Below are 24,462 nucleotides of genomic sequence, written 5' to 3'. Positions count from 1 at the left end.
TCTGGACTAAGTACAGTCACTACAGGAGCACATTCCTTGGCTGAGAGGACTCAACTGACGATCTTAGCCAATGAGCATTGTTATGGCCCTGCCTAGTTTTGGAGATAATTCTAGAAACAAGGGCTGCAACTGCAGGTACCTAGTGGGAAAAAAAAACACACAACAAAAATGCAAACAATTGTCAGTGACAGTTTGATAATTTCCCCCAATGTGTTCTCCCTTATCTTATTCCATATTGTTAAACTAGCACCTCTGCAATATTTGCCAATCATCATCTGGCTAGATTTATAATAGACAAATAGTGTCTGACCTGACCGCTTTGATTTTGTTCTTGTCAGTACTGCCATGTTTGTCAATGTACCATGTCTGTAGCAAACACATGTATCAAACCAAACAACACAATACAAGTGTGCAAAAGGGAGAAAATAACACTTTGCCACAATACAAAACCAGAACTGACAATCGGTAGTACCTTGGGGCCTAATTTAATTATGGTACCTCGACCTTGGCCCACGGCAGACCTCAGGAAAATCAAGACAAAGGACCATGTCCTAAATTAACCCATCAACACTCTAATCCCTGTAAAAATGCAAAGCCATACTAGCAGGGATTAGAGGACTGCAGTCATGGCCTCACTATGCAAACCAACTTGGGCTTGCTTTATCATTGTACTGCCAGGCAAGTACTGTTAAATTGCAGTCTTCTTCCAGGGCTGTCTCAGCATGCAAACCATGCGTAGAAGCCAGTTTAGTCTAGCTGTGTCACTATCTGTGAGTGTGTTGACCAATGTCCCAATGGCTGTTAAGGTCTAAGACTCCACTTGAACGCAGAAATGAATGTTAAAGTGAAGGATTAAATGGCACATAGTTGTCTACTCCTGCATTGAGGATTCTCAATTCTCTGAGCACTTCACAGGCCAAACGAATAACAGCTTTTTAAGAGGTCTGTAAGAAAGATGGATTGATTGTATCATATGGGACTTACTTTAATAATTTTACTCATATGCAGCAGAAAATATCAATAGTGTGCTCCACAATGAATGACAGTATGCAAAATATATCATCTATTTACAGGCAAGCAGCAATACAAAAATGAGTGTAATGAGTAAATTAATTGTATACAGCTAATATGCAATGTCATTATCATAGCATGGATTTGTCAAATATTTAATGGAATTTAAATCAGTAGACAGATTAGTATTTTTATATGTAAATAAGGAGACTGCAGTTAATTTTGAGGAACTTGCACTTTTTTACAGTCATTATCTTTGCTCATTCCTTACAAAAAAAGAGAACTATCCAAACAAATTAGATATAACTATAAAATGACTTTAGAGAGACTTGTACATATAAACCATCATATATGTAAGCATTTTTTTTTAGTTTTTTTTAGACACTCCAGACCCCTTTAGCACTTTAGTTTGCTGAAATTATTTGTGTGTGAAGAGTGTGCCCTTGCAAAAAGTACAAATTGTAATAGAAATGTACACTTTTATAAATAATCTGGTTTCCCCTCCTTTGCTTTCAAATAGACAACAGGTCATGTTACTTCCTGGTTTGGTTAGCGGATTTGCACTGAACTCAATAGTCAGTATATGCTCAGAGCACGTGCCTTGCAAAGACTTCTAATTGAGCTGCATTGGGAAGTCTGTGACTGGACAGTCACAGAAAGTATGGGGGGCTTACAAAGGTAGCAGACAAGAGAACTGCAGGTTTTGCAAGCTGTTTTTCAGATTTACCCCAATAAAAATGGTGTATATCTACAAAACAGTAATTTTTATTTATATTGCATTTGGCCAGTGGTGTCCCCTTAAGAATATTAGTAGTAGTGGTACTTATCAGGGTGTGAGACAGAAATATATCACACATAAAGATAATATACCCTAAATGGCCAGGAGTGAAGAGTAGGAAAAACAACAAAATAAATAATGATAAAATTGTAATAAAATAAAAAATACGATAAACACATTAGACCACTTAAAATAGGTCAAAACTCTGTATCCAGATGTCTTCAATCTAAAAGAAACAAACAGAGACTTAGTAGTCTAATGTTCACATTATACACCGGAGAAGATTATGTATTTGAACTTTATGTATAGTTCTGATATGATACTATAGTACTGTCGGCAGTTGTGTAGTGTGGCTACCTGTTGCTTCTATATAGCAAGAGTGTTACCCTACTGTACTGATACATTGTGTCTTACACATCATTCCATTATCAGATTTTCCTATCAGAATTTACCAATAGACTGCCTAATCCTTCACCTATTTCTTTACCTGATGTCTACAATAGAACATTACCACTACTTGGAACTTTCGTGCCATTATCATTTGAAACAGTATATTTGTTTACCCATTTTGTGCTTGTTTAGATTATTCACTTTCTGGTTGGTTTTTATATTGTGTTTTTATTGCATTTTTATTGTATTTTTATCATTATTTATTTTTTATTTTTTCCTACTCTCCACTCCTGGCCATTCAGGGTATATTATCTTTATGGTAAGCTACTGTGTTTTTTTCTCAGTGTTTCTTTGAGCCTTGGATGGGGGCTTTTTTGGCCAGTCGAGATTATTGTGAGTTAAGGATTTCTATATTATTTTATATGTTATATCCCTATTTTCCATTTTTTCACCTCACATTTTGGGATACGCTATTCTAACTTTCATATAATATATCAAACATATTTACCCTATGGCCAGTAAATTAAAATATCAAAAGAACCCCTGCGGATGAGACCAGTGCCCGGGGGATCTATCAAGGACCCCCTAAGATATAGAAACACACAAGTAACAAGTGAAATCTGTAATGTCAGGGGGCAGACAAAACAAGAACTAGGGGTAGGAGGAACCACGCTGGAAGGAGATAACACACAACACCTAACTCAGCGATAATACAATATCACTGCATGTAGACAATGGGGGAGACTGAAAGGGGAACTAACCGAACGAACAAACAGACACACTGCCCCTAGGGATCAAACTCTATGCAGGAACACACAGAAGTACAAGATAACCCTCCCGCTGCTCCAAACGCATGACAATCAGCATCTTGAGAAGAGGTCGTGAAATATACAGACGGGAAGAGGGCCACTAAGGGACACGACATACTTACCATCCCCCCCCCCCCTCTATCCCCATTCTGGACCTATTATTGACGAAAGACACTAAAGACTGAGAGACACATACAACTCGTAAGAATAAGTTAACGATAGAACCTAAGATTACAAAAAATAACATAATGCAGAGCGCGCGATTACAAATAGCCTGAACATAGCTAACGCGCCTGACAGACTGTAATTAATCTGCAACATGCTTTGTAAATATCGTAATTTGGAACCTACTGTGCCCAGAGACCTGCGAATCTCAACTACTATTGCCTCTTTAGAGATCTGCGCATCTCGAAATCTCAAACGAGACTCTGAATGATTGAAACCTGCGTGTTTCGCACTGCTCACAGACAAAATGCGATTTGTTGACCTTGAAACTATCTCAATAAAACGATATTTATGAAAAAAATATCAAAAGAAGTGTTGGATTGACAGTAAACATATTCCCAACCCAGGCAGAAAAGGAAGGTTAGACTAAGCTAGCTGTGTGTTCTAGGTTAAAATATGTGACCTGAATGAATTTTTCAGCCCAGTTTTTTTTTCCAGTTCAGCTATTTTGACCTAAAATTGCCCAATTCGACCAATGGTCCAGAGTCAATTCTTATCTCCCCCATCCCCGGCCAATTAGACTCTGTCACATCAGTCAGTCACCAGCATTATTTTATCTTTTGTTTGTATTAAAAACATCAAAAGTAATCATTTTTTTATCCATCTTATGGCAATCTTTGTTGATTGTCGACATACAACAGAAATTGTATGTAAATTAGTAACTTTCACACATACCAGCATACTGGCTGCCATACTAAATCATCTACAAAGGGGATTTTACGGTGTGAGGGCATCTTATGGTGTAATGTTGGTGTGATGACAGAACCAATCTACGAACCATCCATAACAATTATGTATATGTGGTAAATGAGCAAGCCTATTTGTATTTAATAGTATGCAAAAACTTCTTTTGCAGCCAAAACCTCACAATGCCATCACCATTGCGGTATCATCCCGGGCTCTTTTCCTCATGGAAGAAGAACAGAAAATTTACAGGGAGCAGGGACTGGAGGAATATGTACGATACCAACTGGAACATGAAAGTGAGCCTTTTAAACCTGGAGCCGCATTCCCTTTTGTGAAGGTAAGCACTAGACAAGCCAACATAACAATAATAATAAAAGAAGAAACTTAAAATGATGCTGACTTGAATGAACAGATGTATCTATAGCTGCCATGTGACATCTGAATTTCCACCCAGTTAGTTACCTGGCAACCTCTCTATGTCACCTGGTGTAGGTAGGACTGAAGGAAAGTGCACCACAAGCATATGTCAACCACAAACACAGTGTTAAATTTATATAACAGTGATAAATCAGCACTAGGCAAATGTGCAGCGATGACTGGCTAAACAGCCAAGCAGCCTATCATAATCATATCCATACCCTCATTGTGGGTGGAGACATTGTCCGTGATGCTGATTGTGCTATGGGCACACTCTCTGGCCAGCCATGTCTCAACCCACCAAATATCAGAACGCCAAAGTTGTCTGGTCTGGTTCTATAGTGTTTTACTAAAGGCTTGTTTGGAAGTTGTTAATATTTTGTCTTGCCTTTTAGAATGTGGCATTGCTAATACTATTTTCAAATATAAGAGGGCGATCTATCTATCAAGACTTAAAGGAAATTTATAGCATTAGGAATAGATATGTGTATTCCAAGAAAAATAGTTTCCTGGTGGTTGTCTAGGTCCCTGGCCCCCACCTACAGGGAGACATTTTTTTTTTAAATACCTTTTCTCCCTTACAGCTCCAGTTTCTGTGGCTGGCCTCACCTCGTTGGCTGAGATCATCAAAATCAATAATCTCAGCCAATCCAATGCGAGGCTAGTGTGCATGCACTGCAAATTTCCTTTTTCTGCAATAAGGGCCTCTTGTGGCCTTAAACCCTGAACAGCAATGTTTTCAGCTAAAGGGTTTAAATCAGGGAGAAGGGTGTAGGGGGAAGGGCCAGGACACGACATAGCACCCAGACATTTTTATTGAAAATAATTGGTCTGGGTGCCTTTCGTTTGGCTAGTGTTATGGGTGGTTCGTAAATATGAATGATGAAGTAAATGGTGTCTTTACTGGTTCCACTGGAAACGAGTCAAGGATCTAACCTGCTTTTTGCTCCACAAGTATTTAGCCTGAGCTGCACCAAATGACACATGGATTGGGCTCAATACTGTGCAGTAAATAAAGTAGGTCAAAATTTGCTACATTGTCAAAATTTGCTACATTGGATACATTCATTGCTACATTGAATTTAATTCACTATATTATTTACTAGCAATGGAACACATTTAAACTTTCAATTTTCCAAACTTAAAGGATAACTATAGGGTCAGGAACACAAAAATGTATTCCTGACCCTATAGTGTTAAAACCACCATCTAGCCCCCCTGGGCCCCTCATGCCTCCATAAATATAGCAAAATCTTACTGTATTCCGGTCTGTGGGACTCATTGTATGTAATTGCGATCCCCCGTTACTTGTTATTAGCTAGCTAGGTAGTCACTGAGCATGGCAGCGCAGGCCTTTCACCTGTTAGAGTTAAGCAGTCAGCCTATATGCCATCAACCACAGTGTCTTTGCAGTAAAGCCTAGAGTAAATGTAATATATATTTGTTTTACGATGCTATAGTCTTCAACGTTGGGGGCTAGAACAGAACATAGCCTGTTAAATAACTCATTGCAGCCTGGTATAATGTAATCCTCTGCTATATGTTTCACTTACCCCTCTCACTTACAGTACACAACATGACTGACATCTAGGCTTGCTCCCATTGAATCACTGAAGGCACTACCATACTACCAATCAGTACATACAACACGCAGCACACCATTCCAACTGCACGGAGTACACTGCGCAGGATTACCCGATATGTGTTATGCTTCAATATACAGCTTAATTTGTGAAGCTTGTAGCATGCAACCATACCTCTCACACGACAATTTAGCAAGAAGCACTGAGAATTTGGCGGGCTAACCCATCCACTGGCAACTAACTACTATCTCAGGCTATCAGTTAGCCGAATCATATTAGCTTGTTTAACCCTTCACGTGTTTTCTATTCTGATTATTAAAAAAAAATGTGCAATGTTAAAAAAATAAAATAAAATAAAAAATCTTACTGTATTCAAGCCAGAAGCTCTGCATGCTGTTTGCCTCAAAAGAACCTGCAGTCTGCTGCAGGGCTCGAGTCCTGCAGGAACGCATGGGAACGGCGTTCCTGCACTTTTTCCAAAGCAGGAACGCCGTTCCCAGTCCTGCAGGACCTGCCCTGCTAACTGCACACAGGGGCCATCACACGCGGCGTTCTTCTCCAGCTCTCTCAGCTTCAACTCTCGCGAGACCCGCAGCTGTAAGAGCGTTGCCACGGGTTACCATGGCAACACTCCGCACAGGCGAGTCTCGCGAGAGTTGAAGCTGAGAGAGCTGGAGAAGAACGCCGCGTGTGATGGCCCCTGTGTGCAGCGGCTGCTACCCTCCACCGGACCACCAGGCGATCTCCCCCCTCCCTGACAAGGTAAGAAGCAGGGAGGGGGGAGTAAAGTAAAAAAAACAAAACACATAAAAGTTAAAAAGCAAATGCATCCCCCCCATCATCCAGCACACACACACACATAATCCAGCACACACACACATAATCCAGCACACACACACACATAATCCAGCACACACACACACATAATCCAGCACACACACACACACATAATCCAGCACACGCACACATAATCCAGCACACACATAATCCAGCACACACACACACACACATAATCCAGCACACACACACATAATCCAACACACACACACATAATCCAACACACACACACATAATCCAGCACACACACACACATAATCCAGCACACACACACATAATCCAGCACACACACACACATAATGCAGCACACACACACATAATCCAGCACACACACACATAATCCAGTACACACACACACATAATCCAGTACACACACACATAATCCAGTACACACACACACATAATCCAGCACACACACACACATAATCCAGCACACACACACATAATCCAGCACACACATAATCCAGCACACACACACACACACATAATCCATCACACACACACATAATCCAACACACACACACATAATCCAACACACACACACATAATCCAGCACACACACACACATAATCCAGCACACACACACATAATCCAGCACACACACACATAATCCAGCACACACACACATAATCCAGCACACACACGCATAATCCAGTACACACACACACATAATCCAGTACACACACACACACATAATCCAGTACACACACACACATAATCCAGCACACACACACACACACAATCCAGCACACACACACATAATCCAGTACACACACACACACACACACATAATCCAGTACACACACACACACACACATAATCCAGTACACACACACACATAATCCAGCACATACACACACACATAATCCAGCACACACACACACATAATCCAGCACACACACACACACATAATCCAGCACACACACATCATCCAGCACACACACACATCATCCAGCGCACACACACACACACACAATCATCCAGCACCCACACACACACACACACATAATCCAGCACACACACACTGCATTCATTATACACAATCTGCACTTACTACAAATACACTACATTCATTATACACACTCTGCACTCATTACAAACACACTAAATTCACTGTACACACTGCACTCACTTCATTCACTATACACACTCTGCATTCATTATACACACTCTGCATTCACTACACACACACTACATACACTGCATTCATTATACACACTCTGCACTCACTACAAACACACTACATTCACTATACACACTCTGCATTCATTATACACACTCTGCACTCACTACACACTACATTCACTATACACACTCTGCACTCACTACAAACACACTACATACACTGCATTCATTATACACACTCTGCACTCACTACAAACACACTACATTCATTATACACACTCTGCACTCACTACAAACACACTACATTCATTATACACACTCTGCACTCACTACAAACACACTACATTCACTATACACACTTTGCACTCACTACACACTATATTCATTATACACACTGCACTCACTACACACACACTACATTCATTATACACATTCTGCACTCACTACAAACACACTACATTTATTATACACACGGCACTCACTACAAACACTTCATTATACACACTCTGCTCTCACCACAAACACACTACATTTATTATACACAATCCGCACTCACTACAAACACACTGCATTCATTATACACACCCTACACTTACTACAAACACACTACATTCATTATACACACACTGCACTCACAGCAAACACACTACATTCATTATACACACTCTGCACTCACTACAAACACACTAAATTTATTATACACACTGCACTCACTACAAACACACTAAATTTATTATACACACTGCACTCACTACAAACACACTACATTCATTATCCATACTCTGCATTCACTACAAACACACTACATTCATTATACACACCCTGCACTGCACTATATGCATAGGAGTGTAATTTTTTTTTTAAGGGGGGGAGGCGGAATCTTGGGTGAGTTCCCACACTTTTTTCCCCAGGACTTGACCCCTGGTCTGCTGACATCATCAAAAGTGGTGGCCTGATCCAATCACAGTGCTTCCTCATAGGATTGGCTGAGACTAACAAAGAGGCAGATCGGGGAAGAGCCAGCACAATTCAAACACAGCCCTGGCCAATCAGCATCTCCTCATGAATTGAATCAATGCATCTCTATGAGAAAAGTTCAGTGTCTGCATGCAGAGGGAGGAGATACTGAATTAATGGATGCATTTTAGGAAGCCATGACCCAGGAAGGATCTCTAACCGCCATCTGAGGAGTGGCCATTCAAGTTATCACTAGGCTGTAATGTAAACACTGCATTTTCTCAGAAAAGACAGTGTTTACAGCAAAAAGCCCGAAGGTAATGATTCTACACACCAGAACAAATTCAATAAACTGTAGTTGTTCTGGTGACTATAGTGTCCCTTTAATTATCCTTTACCTTTAACCAGACAGAATGGTGTCCAAATTGCAATAGCAAGTTAATCCATTAACCAATAAATATTACTCCTTTGTTGTGTTTGTGTTTTGGCAGCACAGTAATATCTATCGGTGCCTAGAACATTTAAGTACTAGGCATCTGGTTACTAAGTTGGCCCAAATTTATTTTTTTCTAATTTATATTTTATTGTTGTTCAGCAAGCATAATGTGGGATACAGAATGAAGAAAAGGAAGGTAAACAGGGGTTACATAGAATTACAGCTTTTTTTTTATGAACAAATTAGCATAGTCATTTGAACAAAGTTGGACATTTAGAGGTAGATACCACATTGATACATCATATTTTAGCAGTTCCATCGTTCATGTGACTAAATCACAGTTCTGCGTTGCATGCCATCGCTTTGTTAAGTGAGCGAGTTAGAGCTGAAACATGGGTCAGGGTAGGGGGTGTAGAAGGGGTGGGGAGGATGGGGGGGATTGGTAGAGAGAGTGGGTTATCAGGGGGGGGGGGGTTGAGAGTACATAAAGAATACCTTGCGCTTAGTTTTCTATGTGTGGCGCGATTACCATTCGTCAGTTAGCATGGTTTCAATTTACCTGGGGCATGTCGAAGGACCTGGGGAGATGGTTGGTTGTGTCTCTGCTTGAATGTCATCATGGGTATCGGGTGCAGAGTTCCCACTCGTGTCGTGTGGCTCCCCTTCCCATTGACCCCATCCCGTGTCAAATGCCAATTTCTTTTGAGGAGCCATAATAGCCATTCTCTCGTATGTCTTGTATTGGGAGAGTCTATTCTGGAGTTGGGCTAAGGATGGGCAGGTCTGGGATTTCCAGTTTTGTGTCAGCAGATTTCTTGCTGCCAATATAGTGAGGGCTGTGATTTGTTTTTGTGTGATGGAGAGGTTGTCAGGAAGTATTAGCAGGAGACAGGAGCTTTTTGTCAGGTGGAATTTGGGGATTTGCAGTTGGTCTAGTGTTGTTGATACTGCAGACCAAAGAGGCCGGATATCACTACATGACCACCACAGGTGCTCCAGAGTACCCACATTGTCATTGCACCTCCAGCAAGTGTGTGATGTGGTGGGGTATATGCGATGAAGCCTCTGAGGGGTCATGTACCAGCGGTATAGGAGTTTTCTGTGGGCTTCAATGTGCGTGTAGCACTTTGTCCATTTGGAGAGGCCATTGAGGGCTCGAAGCCAATCTGGGTCTGTCAGTGTTATCCCACAGTCTATCTCCCAGTGGTTTTTGTGGGGGGGTGATGCGGTAGAGTAGAGTTCTTGCCAAGCCTTGTAGCTCAGTGTGAGTGTTTTGGGTTTCGTGGGTGCCGTCCAACACCTACTCAGAAGTATGGAAGGGATAATTTTGGTTGTGCTTGGTGCGGTATGCAGTGGGAGTGTGTGTGCTTGTACTGCACTTTTGATTTGTAAATAGTAGAATATTGCTTTGTTCGGGAGTTGCCACTGTTGCTGGAGGGTTGGAAACGGGATAATGCCCTTAGTGTCCAAAAGCTGTGACAGTGTTGTGATTCCTGCTGTGTTCCATATTTTCAGGGGGATGCTGGGCACTATAGCTCGTAAGACGGAGAGTGGGGATTTGGGATGTAGTGTGTCCCTGTAGCCCCCCCTGTCCATAAATGCATCCCATGTGAATACTGTAATTTGCGTGGTCAGGAACAGGTCAGTGCGCTTGGCCCTAAATTTCCTCGGTGTCCATAGGTGTTCTATTAGGGATGCATCTGTGAATTGTGCCCTCTCCATGTCCACCCATTGGAGCGTACCTGGGTGCGCATGTAAGAGCACGCCTGCAGAAAGCATTGCGGCTTTATGGTATAATTGAAGGTTTGGGAGTCCCACTCCTCCAAGTCGTGGTGCTGTTTGGAGAAGCCCCAATGATACCCTTGGTTTTTTCCCGTTCCATATGTAGGTGCCACATAGTTTTAGTAGGGCTTTACAGAATTGGGGGGTAATCCCTAGTGGTATCATACGAAAGATGTACAGGATACGTGGGAGGATCATCATCTTGTACGTGTTAATTCTCCCTAACCATGAGATATTAGTGTGTTTCCATCTGCCCATTTCTACCTTGCATAATGTCAGTAGGGGTTTATAATTCAGATGTGAGGTAGTAGAGATTGAGGCGGCTATTTTGACTCCTAAGTACGTGATGGAGGTTGACTTCCAATCAAACTGGTGGGAAATTTGGAGTGAGGTTAGCAGAGGTTTGGGTAGATTTATTGGTAAGGCTTGGGTCTTGTCTTGGTTGAGGCGGTAGTAGGATAAGTCTCCAAAGTGATGTAGAAGGTCTAGCAATGGGGTGAGGGAGCGGTTTGGGTCTGACAGTGCTATAAATATGTCGTCGGCGAACAGGGCTAAGCTGTACGGTTTATTGTGGATGTCGACTCCTATTATGTCGGGGTGAGACCGGATCTTCTGGGCTAGGGGCTCTAGTGCGAGTATGTATAGAAGAGGGGACAGAGGACAACCTTGTCGGGTACCATTTGTGATGGGGAAAGCAGTGGATAGGAATCCCCCGTGCGAGACTTTCGCTGCTGGGCGGTGGTACAGGGCCATAATGCTAGTGACAATGGGCGCTGGAAAGTTGAAGTGTGTTAGGACTTTGGCCATGTAGGTCCAGTTGAGGCGGTCAAAGGCCTTCTCCGCGTCAAGTGCGAGAAGGAGGCCGGGTGATTTCCTAGTCTCTAACGTCGAGATCATATTCAGAATTTTTCTGGTATTGTCTGAGCCCTGTCGGCCCTGGATGAACCCTGACTGGTCATTATGAATTATTTTATGGAGGAGGGGGGCTAGTCGGTTGCTGATCAGTTTTGCATACAATTTGGCATCCCCATTGAGGAGGGAAATGGGTCGGTAGTTTTTGCAATGTGTGGGAGGTTTGCCGGGTTTGGGGAGAGTGGAGATATGTGCTAAGAGCATTTCGTCAGGGAGTGCTCCTTTAGTGGCGCATTCGTTGACTAATTGGAGGAGAAGTGGTGCTATGGTGGGAGAAAATGTCTTGTAATATCCGTTTGTGAGGCCATCTGGGCCTGGTGATTTATGTGCTGGGAGTCGGGAAATCGCTTTTGTAAGTTCGTCCAAGGAGAAGGGTCGTGTTAGGGGTATAAGGTCTTCTTCTGTCAGCTTAGGTAGGTGGAGTGAGGATAAGAAATCATCTATTGTATCTGGTGTCGGCTTAGCGACGTTGGGGTCATGTTTCAAGTTATATAATTCACTGTAGTATTTGGCGAATTGATCTACGATAGTCTGGGGGTTTGTTACTTTCGAACCCTTCGAATCATGGAGGAAGGCGATCCTGGAGGCGACAGTTCTTTTCTTTAGCTGCGACGCTAAAATAGCCCCAGCTTTGTTGCCACTCATAAAAAAATTGTGTTTGAGCTTCCTAAGTGTGTATGTTGTTTTGGCCAGTTCGAAGGTGTTTAGCTTGTTATGAAGGGCCAGAAGTTCTGATTTAGTGGTGGGATTTGGGTCCCTTTTGTTATGGTGAGTTAGAGTGCGGATATTTTCTAAGAGGTTGGTGTATTCAGCCATTCTCCGTTTTTTAGCATGGCTAGCATGTTTTATGAAACTGCCTCTTATGACCGCTTTATGTGCTAACCAGATATTTTCAATTGAGGATTCATCGGTTTTGTTTTCTGTGATATAGTGTTGTAAATCTTGTGTTATTTGGGACACCACTGATGGGTCTGCTAAGAGGGACTCATTGAGTCTCCAGGAGCCTGAGCCTCTGTTGGAGAACGTCTCGCAAATGCTGAGTGTGATGGGGGCATGATCCGACCATGTCATTACTCCAATAGTGGCTCCCTCTATCCGGGCCATTGACATAGAGGAAATAAGGAATCTGTCTATTCGGGAATAGCTGTTGTGGGCTGCCGTGTAGCAAGTGTGGTCTATATCTGTTGGGTGTAGAATGCGCCACGGGTCTACCATACGTGCTGCGGCTAGTGTGGAACAAATCTTTGTTGTAAGTGCGTGCCTGTGTTTGAGTGTGCAACTTTTGACTTGAGCTGTCGATGAGGAATCCAGGGTACTATCTAATAAAAAATTTGTGTCGCCTCCAATGATCACCTCCCCGTGTTTATACATATCAGTTAGCGCTAACATTCTTAGCAAAAATTCATTTTGGTTATCGTTAGGGCTATACACATTAATGAGAGTATAAGGAGCATTGTTCAACATACACTGTAGAATTAGATAACGACCTTTCTTGTCACTAATCTTTCTAACTAAGGAAAACACCACATCTTTGCCAATTACTATGGAGACTCCCCTTTTTTTGGCCGAGTAGCATGAGTGGAAATCGTGTGGGTACCATTTGGAAGTGAATTTGGGTCTAGCGCCCCATTTAAAATGGGTCTCTTGGAAAAATGCCACTTGGGCTCCACTTCTCCTTGCCTCTTGAATGGCCAGGCGTCGTTTATTCGGGGAGTTAAGCCCTTTAGCATTGAGGGACATTATTTTAATCACCATCTAAGCAGTGTTTGGCGCGCTGCGCCGGTGGTTCGTAAGGTGTAGCCGAGTCTGTCGACCTCTCTTTCAGGCCATACTAAGGGGTATTCGCGTTTTTTTGTAACCTTGATAGGTCTGGGCGGTGTATAATAATGTGCAGGAGTTAGATTATGTCTGCACGATACTCTCATCGGGGGGGTGGGATAGGGATGGGAAGCAGAACAGGGGGTTAAACTATATACATCATTCCGAAAGTCACATTCTGGTGACATGTGGTTGCCTAAGGCAACGGAGAGGAAAGGCTACTAAGGCCTTGGGGGTGTACCACACGAGGTGTAACACTAAGTTCTCAGTGCGCTTGAGATCTATAGGAACGTAGAGCATGGTGCATCCGGGTGTTACTCACCCGTAGTGGCTAGGCTTATAGCCTACAGTTAAACCCTGGTAGGGCAATATAGGTGAACAATATTATAACATAAATATAACACATGAACGGTATAAACCTGTATTCAAAGTCCTCAATAAAGGGCGACCTGTCAGTAGGCGGGTAGTCTCAGGTTGGTGCCTCTCCGGGATCTGTGCGTGCTTGGGAGGCTCTAGACACTCGCGACCAGTCCCTCTGCAGTGTCTTGGGTGTTTGGGCTGGGGCTTGTTTCTTCTTAGGGCTGGTGGATAGGAAGGGTACGTCCCAATCTTGCAGTGCCTTTTTACCGTCTTCAGGAGTCATGATGGGTCTGTCGATGCCATTCCTTTTAACAAGCAGTTTTGTGGGGAAGCCCCATTTGTAAGGAATATTTGCGCTCCTCAGCGCTTTTGTTATTGGTGCAAACGTGCGCCTTTTAGTCATAGTTGCTGCAGAGAGATCCGTAAATAGTTTAATGTCTCTGTACTGTTCCGGCCACTTGTTCGTGATCCTAGAGGTCTGCATAATCCTGTCTTTGACCGTGAAGTGGTGCACTCTAGTAATCGTGTCTCTAGCAGTTTCGGGTGGGAGATGTTTAGGTTTGGGGAGCCTGTGGGTTCTGTCGAGTATGAGGTCAAACTCCGACCGCGATGGTATCAGGATTTTAAACAGGTCTTTAACATACCTGGATAGGTCCTGTTGCGTTACGGTCTCAGGTATACCCCTTATACGGATGTTATTCCGCCTGCTTCTGTCTTCTTGGTCGGCCATTTTGTCTTCCAGAAACTTAAGCTTGCGTTCGAGTTCTGTGTAGGCCTCAGCCATCACATTGTGTGCATCCACCAATTCTTCTGTCCTGTCCTCCAGGGAGGCAGTGCGTTCTCCTATACTGTGGATGTCAGCTTTGATGTCCGCAGTCATTTTTTGAATGTCAGCTTTGAATGAAGTTTGCAGCTCCTGCATGATCAGCCTGATTGAGGCATTGGTCGCTGGGCTGTCAGGCGCCGATGGATATTCCCTCGTGTCAGAGCCCTGAACAGGAGAGTGCCGACCGTCGCGCCATCTTGGATTTTCGGCTCCGCGGTTGGGGGCCGTTCCAGGTGTAAGTTTAAGGTTTTCTGCTTAAATTTTTTTGATGCCATGTGTGCTGGGTGTTCACCTATGGCTGGGTGTTTCTGTTCGCTCGTTTTCTCGGGTTTAACTTGCTGATAATGTCGGTTTATTGCCGCGGATCGGGAGAGCTCCGTTTCAGCACGTCCGCTCACATGTGCAGTCAGGCCACGCCCCCCCAAGTTGGCCCAAATTTTAAGTTATTGAAGATGTAAGAAGTGCAGACCTAAAAATGCGATATGATTCAATAGTAGAAAAAATATTGTCAGCAGATGCAAAAGTAGTCACATGATTGAATTAGTTGTTAATGGTAGGCGCCCAGAAGCATGGCTGTAAATTCACATAAAAATGACACACATCATCCAGTGGTATTTAGTGTGGGAACCTCTTATTCAGTGAATTAAGTTTTAAAATGTCTGCATGGAACTGACACACAACTGTGGTTTAGATGTGTCATATGTGATGAAACAATGTTGAGACAAAGTAGTGTTGTCCTTAACTAGAGTGAGGTGAGATTACATGACTGGATTGCAAAAACAGACATAACATGATGTTTAAGCAGAGATGGACATGTACAATGATCAGCCACAACATTAAAACGACCTGCCTAATATCATGTAGGTTCCCCTCGTACTGCCAAAACAACTCGTATGTGTCGAGGTATGGCCTCCACAAAGATTTCTGAATGTATCCTGTGATATCTGGAAGTCCTGCAAGTTTCGAGGTGGTGCCTCTATGCATCGTATTTTTTTGTTCTAGCACATCCCACAGATACTCAATCGGATTGAGATCTGGGGAAATTGGAGGCCAGGGCAACATCTTGAACTCTTTCTCATGTTCCTCAAGCCATTCCTGAACAATGTTTGCAGTTTGGCAGGGTGCATTATCCTGTTGAAAGAGGCCATTGCCATCAGGGAACACCATTGCCATGAAGGTATGTACTTGGTTTGCAACAATCTTTAGGTAGGTGGTACATGTCAAAGTAACATCCACATAAGACCAGATACCACGTCACCTCAGCTCCTGCTGAATACTGCGTGACAACGCGTGACAAGGTGATACAAAATTGATTTGCCCGAACTGCCACAATTCATATGGAGGTTCCTCTCTGCTACCTTTCCACCTAAACAGGCAAGGGACTATCTTTAGATGGACTCTACAGAATCCCGGGATGGCCCAATACCAGCTCCCTGACTCCTAAGGATGTAATTTTGTGCTTCAAATCACAGCTTGATAAGGAAATATTCCTGAAAGCAATCAGGGGCTCAACACCATATATCTAACGACTCAACGAGATCAACACATCAGTGGGACATGGCTAATGTTGCGGTCTTCACTCCACCGGGCTCTCTTGCTTTGGGTTGAAACTACCATCACTAATTTATTTTTTTCTCTTTTTGAATGTTTACCTTGTTTACTGCTATGATATTTCCAGATGATTTTAAGATTTAGACTTCCCAGCTCATTATGTGGTTCACAAGGGGTTATACCGCTATTAGATTCCTCGCAATGTACAGTTGTGCTCAAAAGATTGCGTAGATTGTGAAATTCTGGCATTGATTTTGAAAATATGACTGATCATGCAAAATAAATAATTTTCCCACACATGGCTTTTTAAATTGCAATTGGTGTATGTGTATAAATGGACAATAAGTTTGTTTGCTCTCACGTGGATGCACTGAGCAGGCTAGATACTGAGCCATGGGGAGCAGAAAAGAACTGTCAAAACACCTGTAACAAGGTAATGGAACTTTATAAAGATGGAAAAAAGGATATAAACAGATATCCAAAGCCTTGAAAATGCCAGTCAGTACTGTTCAATCACTTATTAAGAAGTGGAAAATGTAGGGATCTCTTGATACCAAGCCAAGGTGAGGTAGACCAAGAAAGATTTCAGCCACAACTGCCAGAAGAATTGTTCGGGATACAAAGAAAAACCTACAGGTAACCTCAGGAGAAATACAGACTGCGCTGGAAAAAGACGGTATGGTTGTTTCAAGGAGCACAATATGACAATACTTGAAAAAAAACTAGCTGCATGGTCGATTTGCCAGAAAGAAGCCTTTACTGCGCCAATGCCACAAAAAAGCCTGGTTACAATATCCCCGACAACACCTTGACACGCCTCACAGAGGGTCAACAAGGTCTATAGTGAAAAGAATATCATTCCTACTGTGAAGCATGGTGGTGACTCACTGATGGTTTTTTTTTGTGGGGGGGGGGAGGTAAGCTCTAAAGGCACAGAGAATTTTGTGAAAATTGATGGCAAGAGAAATGCAGTATGTTATCAGAAAATACTGGCAGACAATTTGCATTCTTCTGCACGAAGGCAGCGCATGGGACACTCTTGGACTTTCCAGCACAAGGCCAAGTTGACCCTCCAGTGGTTACAGCAGAAAAAGCTGAAGGTTCTGGAGTGGCCATCACAGTCTCCTGATGTTAATACCATTGAGCCACTCTGGGGAGATCTCAAAAGTGTGGTTCATGAAAGACGACCAAAGACTTTGCATGACCTGGAGCCATTTTGCCAAGACGAATGGGCACCTATACCACCTTCAAGAATTAGGGGCCTCATAGACAACTATTATAAAAGACTGCACCCAGTTATGCTAGAGGGGGCAATGCACAGTATTAAGGGTATGCAGACCTTTAACTAGGTCTTTATTGCCATGTTTTGTTTTATGAGGGATATGGAGCTTTTTACTCCTCGGATAAGCCACTAATACTTCTCATTAATACTGCAACTTGCACATGGGTGCTTGTGAACCTTTTACCCAATCCTTTAGGTTATTTTAACTTAGTCACTGGCCGTTGGCTTCAAACTCAAATGGCACTATTTGTTGCTGTGTTTTCTAATATGCTCACCGAGTTCTGCTTGTGATTGACGGCTTTACCTTCGAATGCAACCTGACACATATAGCCATAGTACCATTCTTAAAGACCCTGACCCAGATATTGGTTGAATCTGTTTTGGTACAACTGTTAGAACCCAGGTATATCTATGTGTAAGTTCTCGCTACCATATGTTATCTTCTCTTTTAAACATGTGCTTATATTTCAATGCCATGCTCACGTTTTACTATATTTGACAACATTGTGCTTTCTTTCACTGTTGTGGCATCGCAAGCCTATTTGTTATTATATGCACAACAAAAATAAAGAATTACAAAGTAACATCCACATTAATTCCAGGACCCAAGGTTTCCTAGCAGAACATTGCCCACAGCATAACACTACTTCCGCTGGCCTGCCTTCTTCCCATAGTGCATCCATCTCTTCCCCAGGAAAAAACAGACACCTAGCTATCAATCTGATTTAAAAGAAAACGTGATTCATTAGACCAGTGTTACGAACGCTGGTATAATATATACCCTGTTCGCCTATTCCTCCCGAACTGCTGAGCCTGAGTGATTATAGCTGCAGTTCGGGTGTAGATACGAATAGTTTCAGATGAATGCAGCTTCCAAGTAGCTTCTCCCCAGCAAGTAGATGGTTACCCAAACATGAGCCTTGACTTAATGAAGGGTACAACAGGAATGAGATTTTAATGGTGCCACACTGCCTTTTATGCAAGTCCCCATGCAAGGGGCACTCCCACATGGACCTTGTGGGGGACAGGAACACAAAGGTTACAGCCAATAACATTACAGTGACACAGATGAACACTCCCAATGCAAACAGACAATCCCCTCATCTCTAACTGTGAGATAATTGAGTCAGTTAACTTGGTAACTCAAATATCTCCAGGCAGGAAAACATATTTTCCCCAAAACTTGGAAAGTACCCTAAAATACATAGTATCCCCATAAAATCACATCCCCTGATAGCCCTGATCTGGGTGACCAACATATCCAAAAATTACCCAGATCAGTTCAAGGGTTTTCGAATTTTATGGAAGTCTCATTTGACCAATCGCACACAAGTCTCCCGCCCAAAACAGTTCCATGAATTTAGGCTGTGCGGTCGGTCTATTTCGAAAAGTCATAAAAACAAACAAATACACGAACAGAGCCCCATGGCTCATAGGAGCGATTGTTCCCTTGGTTTGTGGGAACAAAACTACCGAACAGCGCTCGTATGTTTTGACCGGTGTTCGGGAAGCCGAGTGTCGACGACCAAGTGCTGCTGCTTCCTTTTGTGCAAGATGGCCACACAGAGAGAGCGCTCAACCGACAGTTCTCTTTGAAGATAATGAGCCAGGGGGCCGGTCGGTGTTCAGTAGTTACAGCTACCGAACCAATAAAACATTAAAAAAGTCACGAATGGTAATAAAAGTCTCGAATGAAAGGGTCTTTTCTTCACAACCAGCACCCATTGCTTCATGGTTGTGATGTTCCATTAAAGGCACTTTTGGCAGGGGTCAACCACTGCACACTGGGAACACCCCAGAAGGCTTGCTGTTTTGGAGATAGTCTGACCCAGTCCTCTAGCCATCACTATTTGACCCTTTTCAAAGTCACTCAGATCTTTTTGTTTGCCCATTTTTCCTGCTTCCAACACATGAAATTCAAGAACTGAATGTTCACTTGCTGCCTAATATATCTCACCCGTTGACATGTGCCATTGTCAGTGGTTTTATTTTATTTATTTATTTTTTTGTCAATCTTTCTTTTATTGAGGCAGGATATTACGATACAGAATAAAGATAATTTGTCAGTAGTTTTAATGTTGAGGCTGATCAGTATATCTCCTTGACTTGAGAGATTTGTAACATGTTACCTTCTGAGCTGTGGACATTTCACACACTATGCTTTCTTGCAGAGCTAAATTGTCAGCGGCACCTCCAGCATTGTGGTTCACTAAGTCTGGTATTTGCAACTATTTAGCTACAAGTTTGTCATTTGGTGTACTCTAAGGAGAAAAAGTATGATCTGGTAAATCTGGCAGAAATTAAGGAACTATTGAGTAAGAAATTAATTGACAGATCTGTTCAATACTCTAGCTTAAAATTCTGGGCTACTTGTAATGTAGCTGTCTTTCTGTAGTATTGTTTTTTTTTTCTGTATATTGAATTTTTCAAGGTGCCAATGGTCTAGCGATGTAGACTCAAATTTGGATACTGCCTGCAGTATGTCTCCTCTTCCCCATTGGTGATATTTGTGACAGGTCTGTATTTTAGTCAACTGTTACTGTTTTTTTGGCACATTCAGAATTATTCACTCGATATTTAAACTGCAATTATTGGCAGATTAAATCTAAACGGAAAAACCGAGGTAAAAATAGCTGATCTGGGACTGTTCTCAAATTAAGCTCATCTATTTTTTCCATTCAGATCTTATTTGTGGAAATTCAGAGTTTAGTGAATAACCCGTTTGTCATAGACTTTCAGATACGCTTTGCCAAGATACTTGTGACTTTTAGAAAGTATCAACAAATCGTTCACCACAAAGACTTTGCAGCCGTCCAGATAAACCATACCCAGCAAGTTTAAATAACTACAAATAAATCTTTCTTCACCCATAAGCTTCATTCTGTCAGCTAATGGCAGCTGCCCTCTACACTGACAGACACTCCATGATAGATTAGAAAAGAGATTGTCTCTGTAAAATTTGACTCATTATATAGATAAGTCACTTGATTATCCTTCGGTATGCCACACTTTCCGCCACCATGACCCATGTGTCACATATTCATCTGTGGTTTCCCTTGTGGTTGTCCGAGAGGACGTTGTTGATTCTGGTTATTCTAGTTATTTGACTTTGGCATTGTTTTTTGACTTCCCTGTTTTCTGGCATCCCTGACTCCTGGCTTTTCCTTATCGTTGTGTCTCTTTCTGTATCCCTTGACCTCGGCTATTCTTGACTATTCTTTGGTACCTTAGTCCAGCCATTCTAAGGTCTGGTATACGTTACCTATCGGTCCTCTGTGTTACACAATTCTACGTGCTGGATCATACTGTAATCCTGACACCGTGTCTAAGCATACTAAGTTATAACTGTTATTTTGCTCAATGGATGTTCCTTCTTTTTTTAATTCCTCATATTGAATATTTTGCATACCTAGAGATGTCAAAGTGGGTGGATATATATCCCAACTTACTGTTTTACGTTGTATATATAAAGTTTGAGCTCCATGCGAATAGGTCTGCACATCATGCGGTCGGTCATACGCTTGAGATGTTCTACCCAGATCTAGCTCTGATTTCTCCCCCTACTCTCTCTAGCATTCACAATAATGTAAGTCCTTGGAGGGGGCGACCCCCTGGAGCACCTAAGCTTTAATGAGGCAAGACTTCAACAAAATGTGATTTACTACTGTGCCCTAGAGGGTTTGCATCATTGCATTGTATCTGTTGACAAACTTGTTTTACGATAAAATATCACTCTGCATGTTACCATGAACAAGCCAATAACTATACTTTGTCCATTATATGTGTACACTATAGGGCATGCATAGTGAGCAAGAAAAATATATATATATATTTTTAAATTCTATATGAAGTCATCTGCTACTAGCCTGGCCTTAAAATATACTTGACACTGCAAGCCACAGTATATTCATTGTTTGTTTTCATTTAATAATGACTAGGCAGGCACCTCCTACACCAGTATGAGAGAGTCACTCAAAAGTGTCTCTTTCTGATCTATGGGGACTGATCCCACAATCACCTGTTCAGTAGTTATAGTCATCACATCAAATAATAAACAGCCTGATTCACTGTTTAGTGAACCAGGCTGTGGTTTACTATTGGGAAATGTTCAGACTTCCCATGCATAGTCCATGGCTTTGCTCTGTCTCCTGTACATGTAGAGCATCATTCCAAACACAAAACAGAGACAAGACTGTCACAGGCAACCCGTTACTAAGTGTTCAGGGGATGCTTGAGTGACAGCCCTGGTTGGCAGTTTTATAGTGGCAGCAAGATTTACAAATCACTGCCTTTATAAGCCAGCATGTAGAGGGTGTTTGGGATGCTCTAAGCTCTATTCCATCTGTCCCATTGTTACAGAATGTCCTCCCTTGCCTCTTCAGATTTTCCATATTGTACATCAATGCGAGCTGTGGGAAGAAGGTTTGCTGTGTCTGTCAGCTTAGTGTCCAGAGCATGGAGGCGCTACCAGGAGACAGGCAAGTACATTAGCAGACGTGGAGGAGGCCGGAGGAGGGCAACAACCCAGCAGCAGGACCGCTACCTACGCCTTTGTGCAAGGAGGAACAGGAGGAGCACTGCCAGAGCCCTGCAAAATGACCTTCAGCAGGTCACAAATGTGCATGTGTCTGCATAAACAGACACCATGAGGGTGGTATGAGGCCCGACGTCCACAGGTAGAGGTTGTGCTTACAGCCCAACACCGTGCAGGACGTTTGGCATTTGCCAGAGAACACCAAGATTGGCAAATTCGCCACTGGCGCCCTGTGCTCTTTACAGATGAAAGCAGGTTCACACTGAGCACATGTGACAGACGTGACAGAGTCTGGAGACGCCGTGGAGGACGCTCTGCTGCTTGCAACATCCTCCAGCATGACCGGTTTGGCAGTGGGTCAGTAATGGTGTGGGGTGGCATTTCTGTGGGGGTCCGCACAGCCCTCCATGTGCTCGCCAAAGGTAGCTTGACTGCCATTAGGTACCGAGATGAGATCCTCAGACCCCTTGTGAGACCATATGCTGGTGTGGTTGGCCCTGGGTTCCTCCTAATGCAAGACAATGCTAGCCCTCATGTGGCTGGAGTGTGTCAGCAGTTCCTGCAAGACGAAGGCATTGATGCTATGGACTGACCCGCCTGTTCCCCAGACCTGAATCCAATTGAGCACATCTGGGACATCATGTCTCGCTCCATCCTCCAACGTCACGTTGCACCACAGACTGTCCAGGAGTTGGCAGATGCTTTAGGCCAGGTCTGGGAGGAGATCCCTCAGGAGACCATCTGCCACCTCATCAGGAGCATGCACAGGAATAGTAGGGAAGTCATACAGGCACGTTGAGGTCACACACACTACTGAGCCTCATTTTGACTTGTTTTAAGGACATTACATCAAAGTTGGATCAGCCTGTAGTGTGTTTTTCCACTTTAATTTTGAGTGTGACTACAAATCCAGACCTCCATGGCTTGAAATATTTTGATTTCCATTTAAAAAAAAAAATTTTGTAACTACGTTTTTATTCATTTGCGAAATAATGAAGCATAGTTATGGATATGCAGATCCTTACGGTTTACACAATAGGTGTAGAACAACAGGATAAGAAGCAAGCATCACAATTGGAAACATATATAAATTATGAAAGTATGAAATTTAGGTTTGTCATCTCGCAAGCCTGTTTAGGGGTAGAACTCGCTGGTCTGGTTCCGTTACCATGAGCATGTATAGTCATGTAGTTTCCCTCTATGCTAGTGGCCATAAAAGAGTGTCCCTTCATGACTTTGATTCCACCCCAGTAACACTACATTCCATAATCTACGGAAATTCGTCTATGGGGAGTTGGGAGGTGCCATGGCGCTGCAAACATATTCATACGTGACCTTGAGTCAGAGGTTCCTGCTCTCCTACGTATTAGAGAAAATAGTACTAGGTCGATGTATAATTTGGCGGGTTTCATTTCTAAAACAGCGTTGATGTTGCATGAAAGCGTGAATAGTTGAGACTCCCGCTTTCCAGTGTGGGGTCACCTCTGCGGAGTACGAGCTGATGGTGATTGCCAGGGGCAAGGTCCCTTACCGTGCTTATCGACTGAGGGTCGATGGCCTCTATCAGTGACTCTATCTCGTGGGAGTCAGCAGTTTGCTCCTCTTTATGACTAATTGAACGGAATCATTGTCGGAGTTACTTATAACGGAGCTCGAACATTGCTTAGGTCTCAGTTTGCCTTCCCCAAAGCGTGCTGTCCTTTATTATCAGTTACTATGTGTGAGATCTGTGCGAGCAATCTAAGGTGGTTGTTTCACACGGTGTGTGAGCTTGTTAGGAGGTACTTTTATCTACAGTTTGTGTGTTTGTGTGTGTTTTTGTAATTTCTAGGTGCCCGGCCGCCGGGTCCCAGGACGCCCCGGGGTCCGTGGCATCTGGCAGGCATTCCTATCTTTTGTCAACTCCCATTCTCTGTTCGCAGTGTGTTTATGTATGTCCTCCCCATTCATTTTATATCGAGTGTTTATCCTGGGGTTGACCCGACTGAGTCCAGTATCCGGCTCCCCAGATCTCGGGGACCCAGCAAGAGGGGGTAAGGGAGAAAGTAAAGGCAGGAGAAAATGAGCAGTAAAGGGGTAGGGATTTTGATTTAAGTTAAGTGGGATCCATGTCCCCTGCTGTCCCCGTCCCGGCGACAGGTG

At 43.0% G+C, this 24,462-nt stretch overlaps 1 protein-coding gene across 1 annotated transcript in view; it reads left to right on the top strand.

Annotated features, from left to right (window-relative positions):
* NT5C1A (5'-nucleotidase, cytosolic IA) overlaps positions 1-24,462 on the top strand; it is a 78,511-nt gene that overhangs the window by 5,253 nt on the left and 48,796 nt on the right. Inside the window, exon 2 of the mRNA XM_063455388.1 lies at positions 4,070-4,237. Within this exon, the coding sequence (XP_063311458.1) occupies positions 4,070-4,237 (168 nt within the window). The remainder of the gene's footprint in view (positions 1-4,069; positions 4,238-24,462) is intronic.

Source organism: Pelobates fuscus, chromosome 1 (assembly GCF_036172605.1).
Source record: "Pelobates fuscus isolate aPelFus1 chromosome 1, aPelFus1.pri, whole genome shotgun sequence".
NCBI lineage: Eukaryota > Metazoa > Chordata > Amphibia > Anura > Pelobatidae > Pelobates > Pelobates fuscus.
The sequence above is the reverse complement of the archived record's forward strand: the minus strand, read 5'-3'. Positions and strand labels throughout refer to the sequence as shown.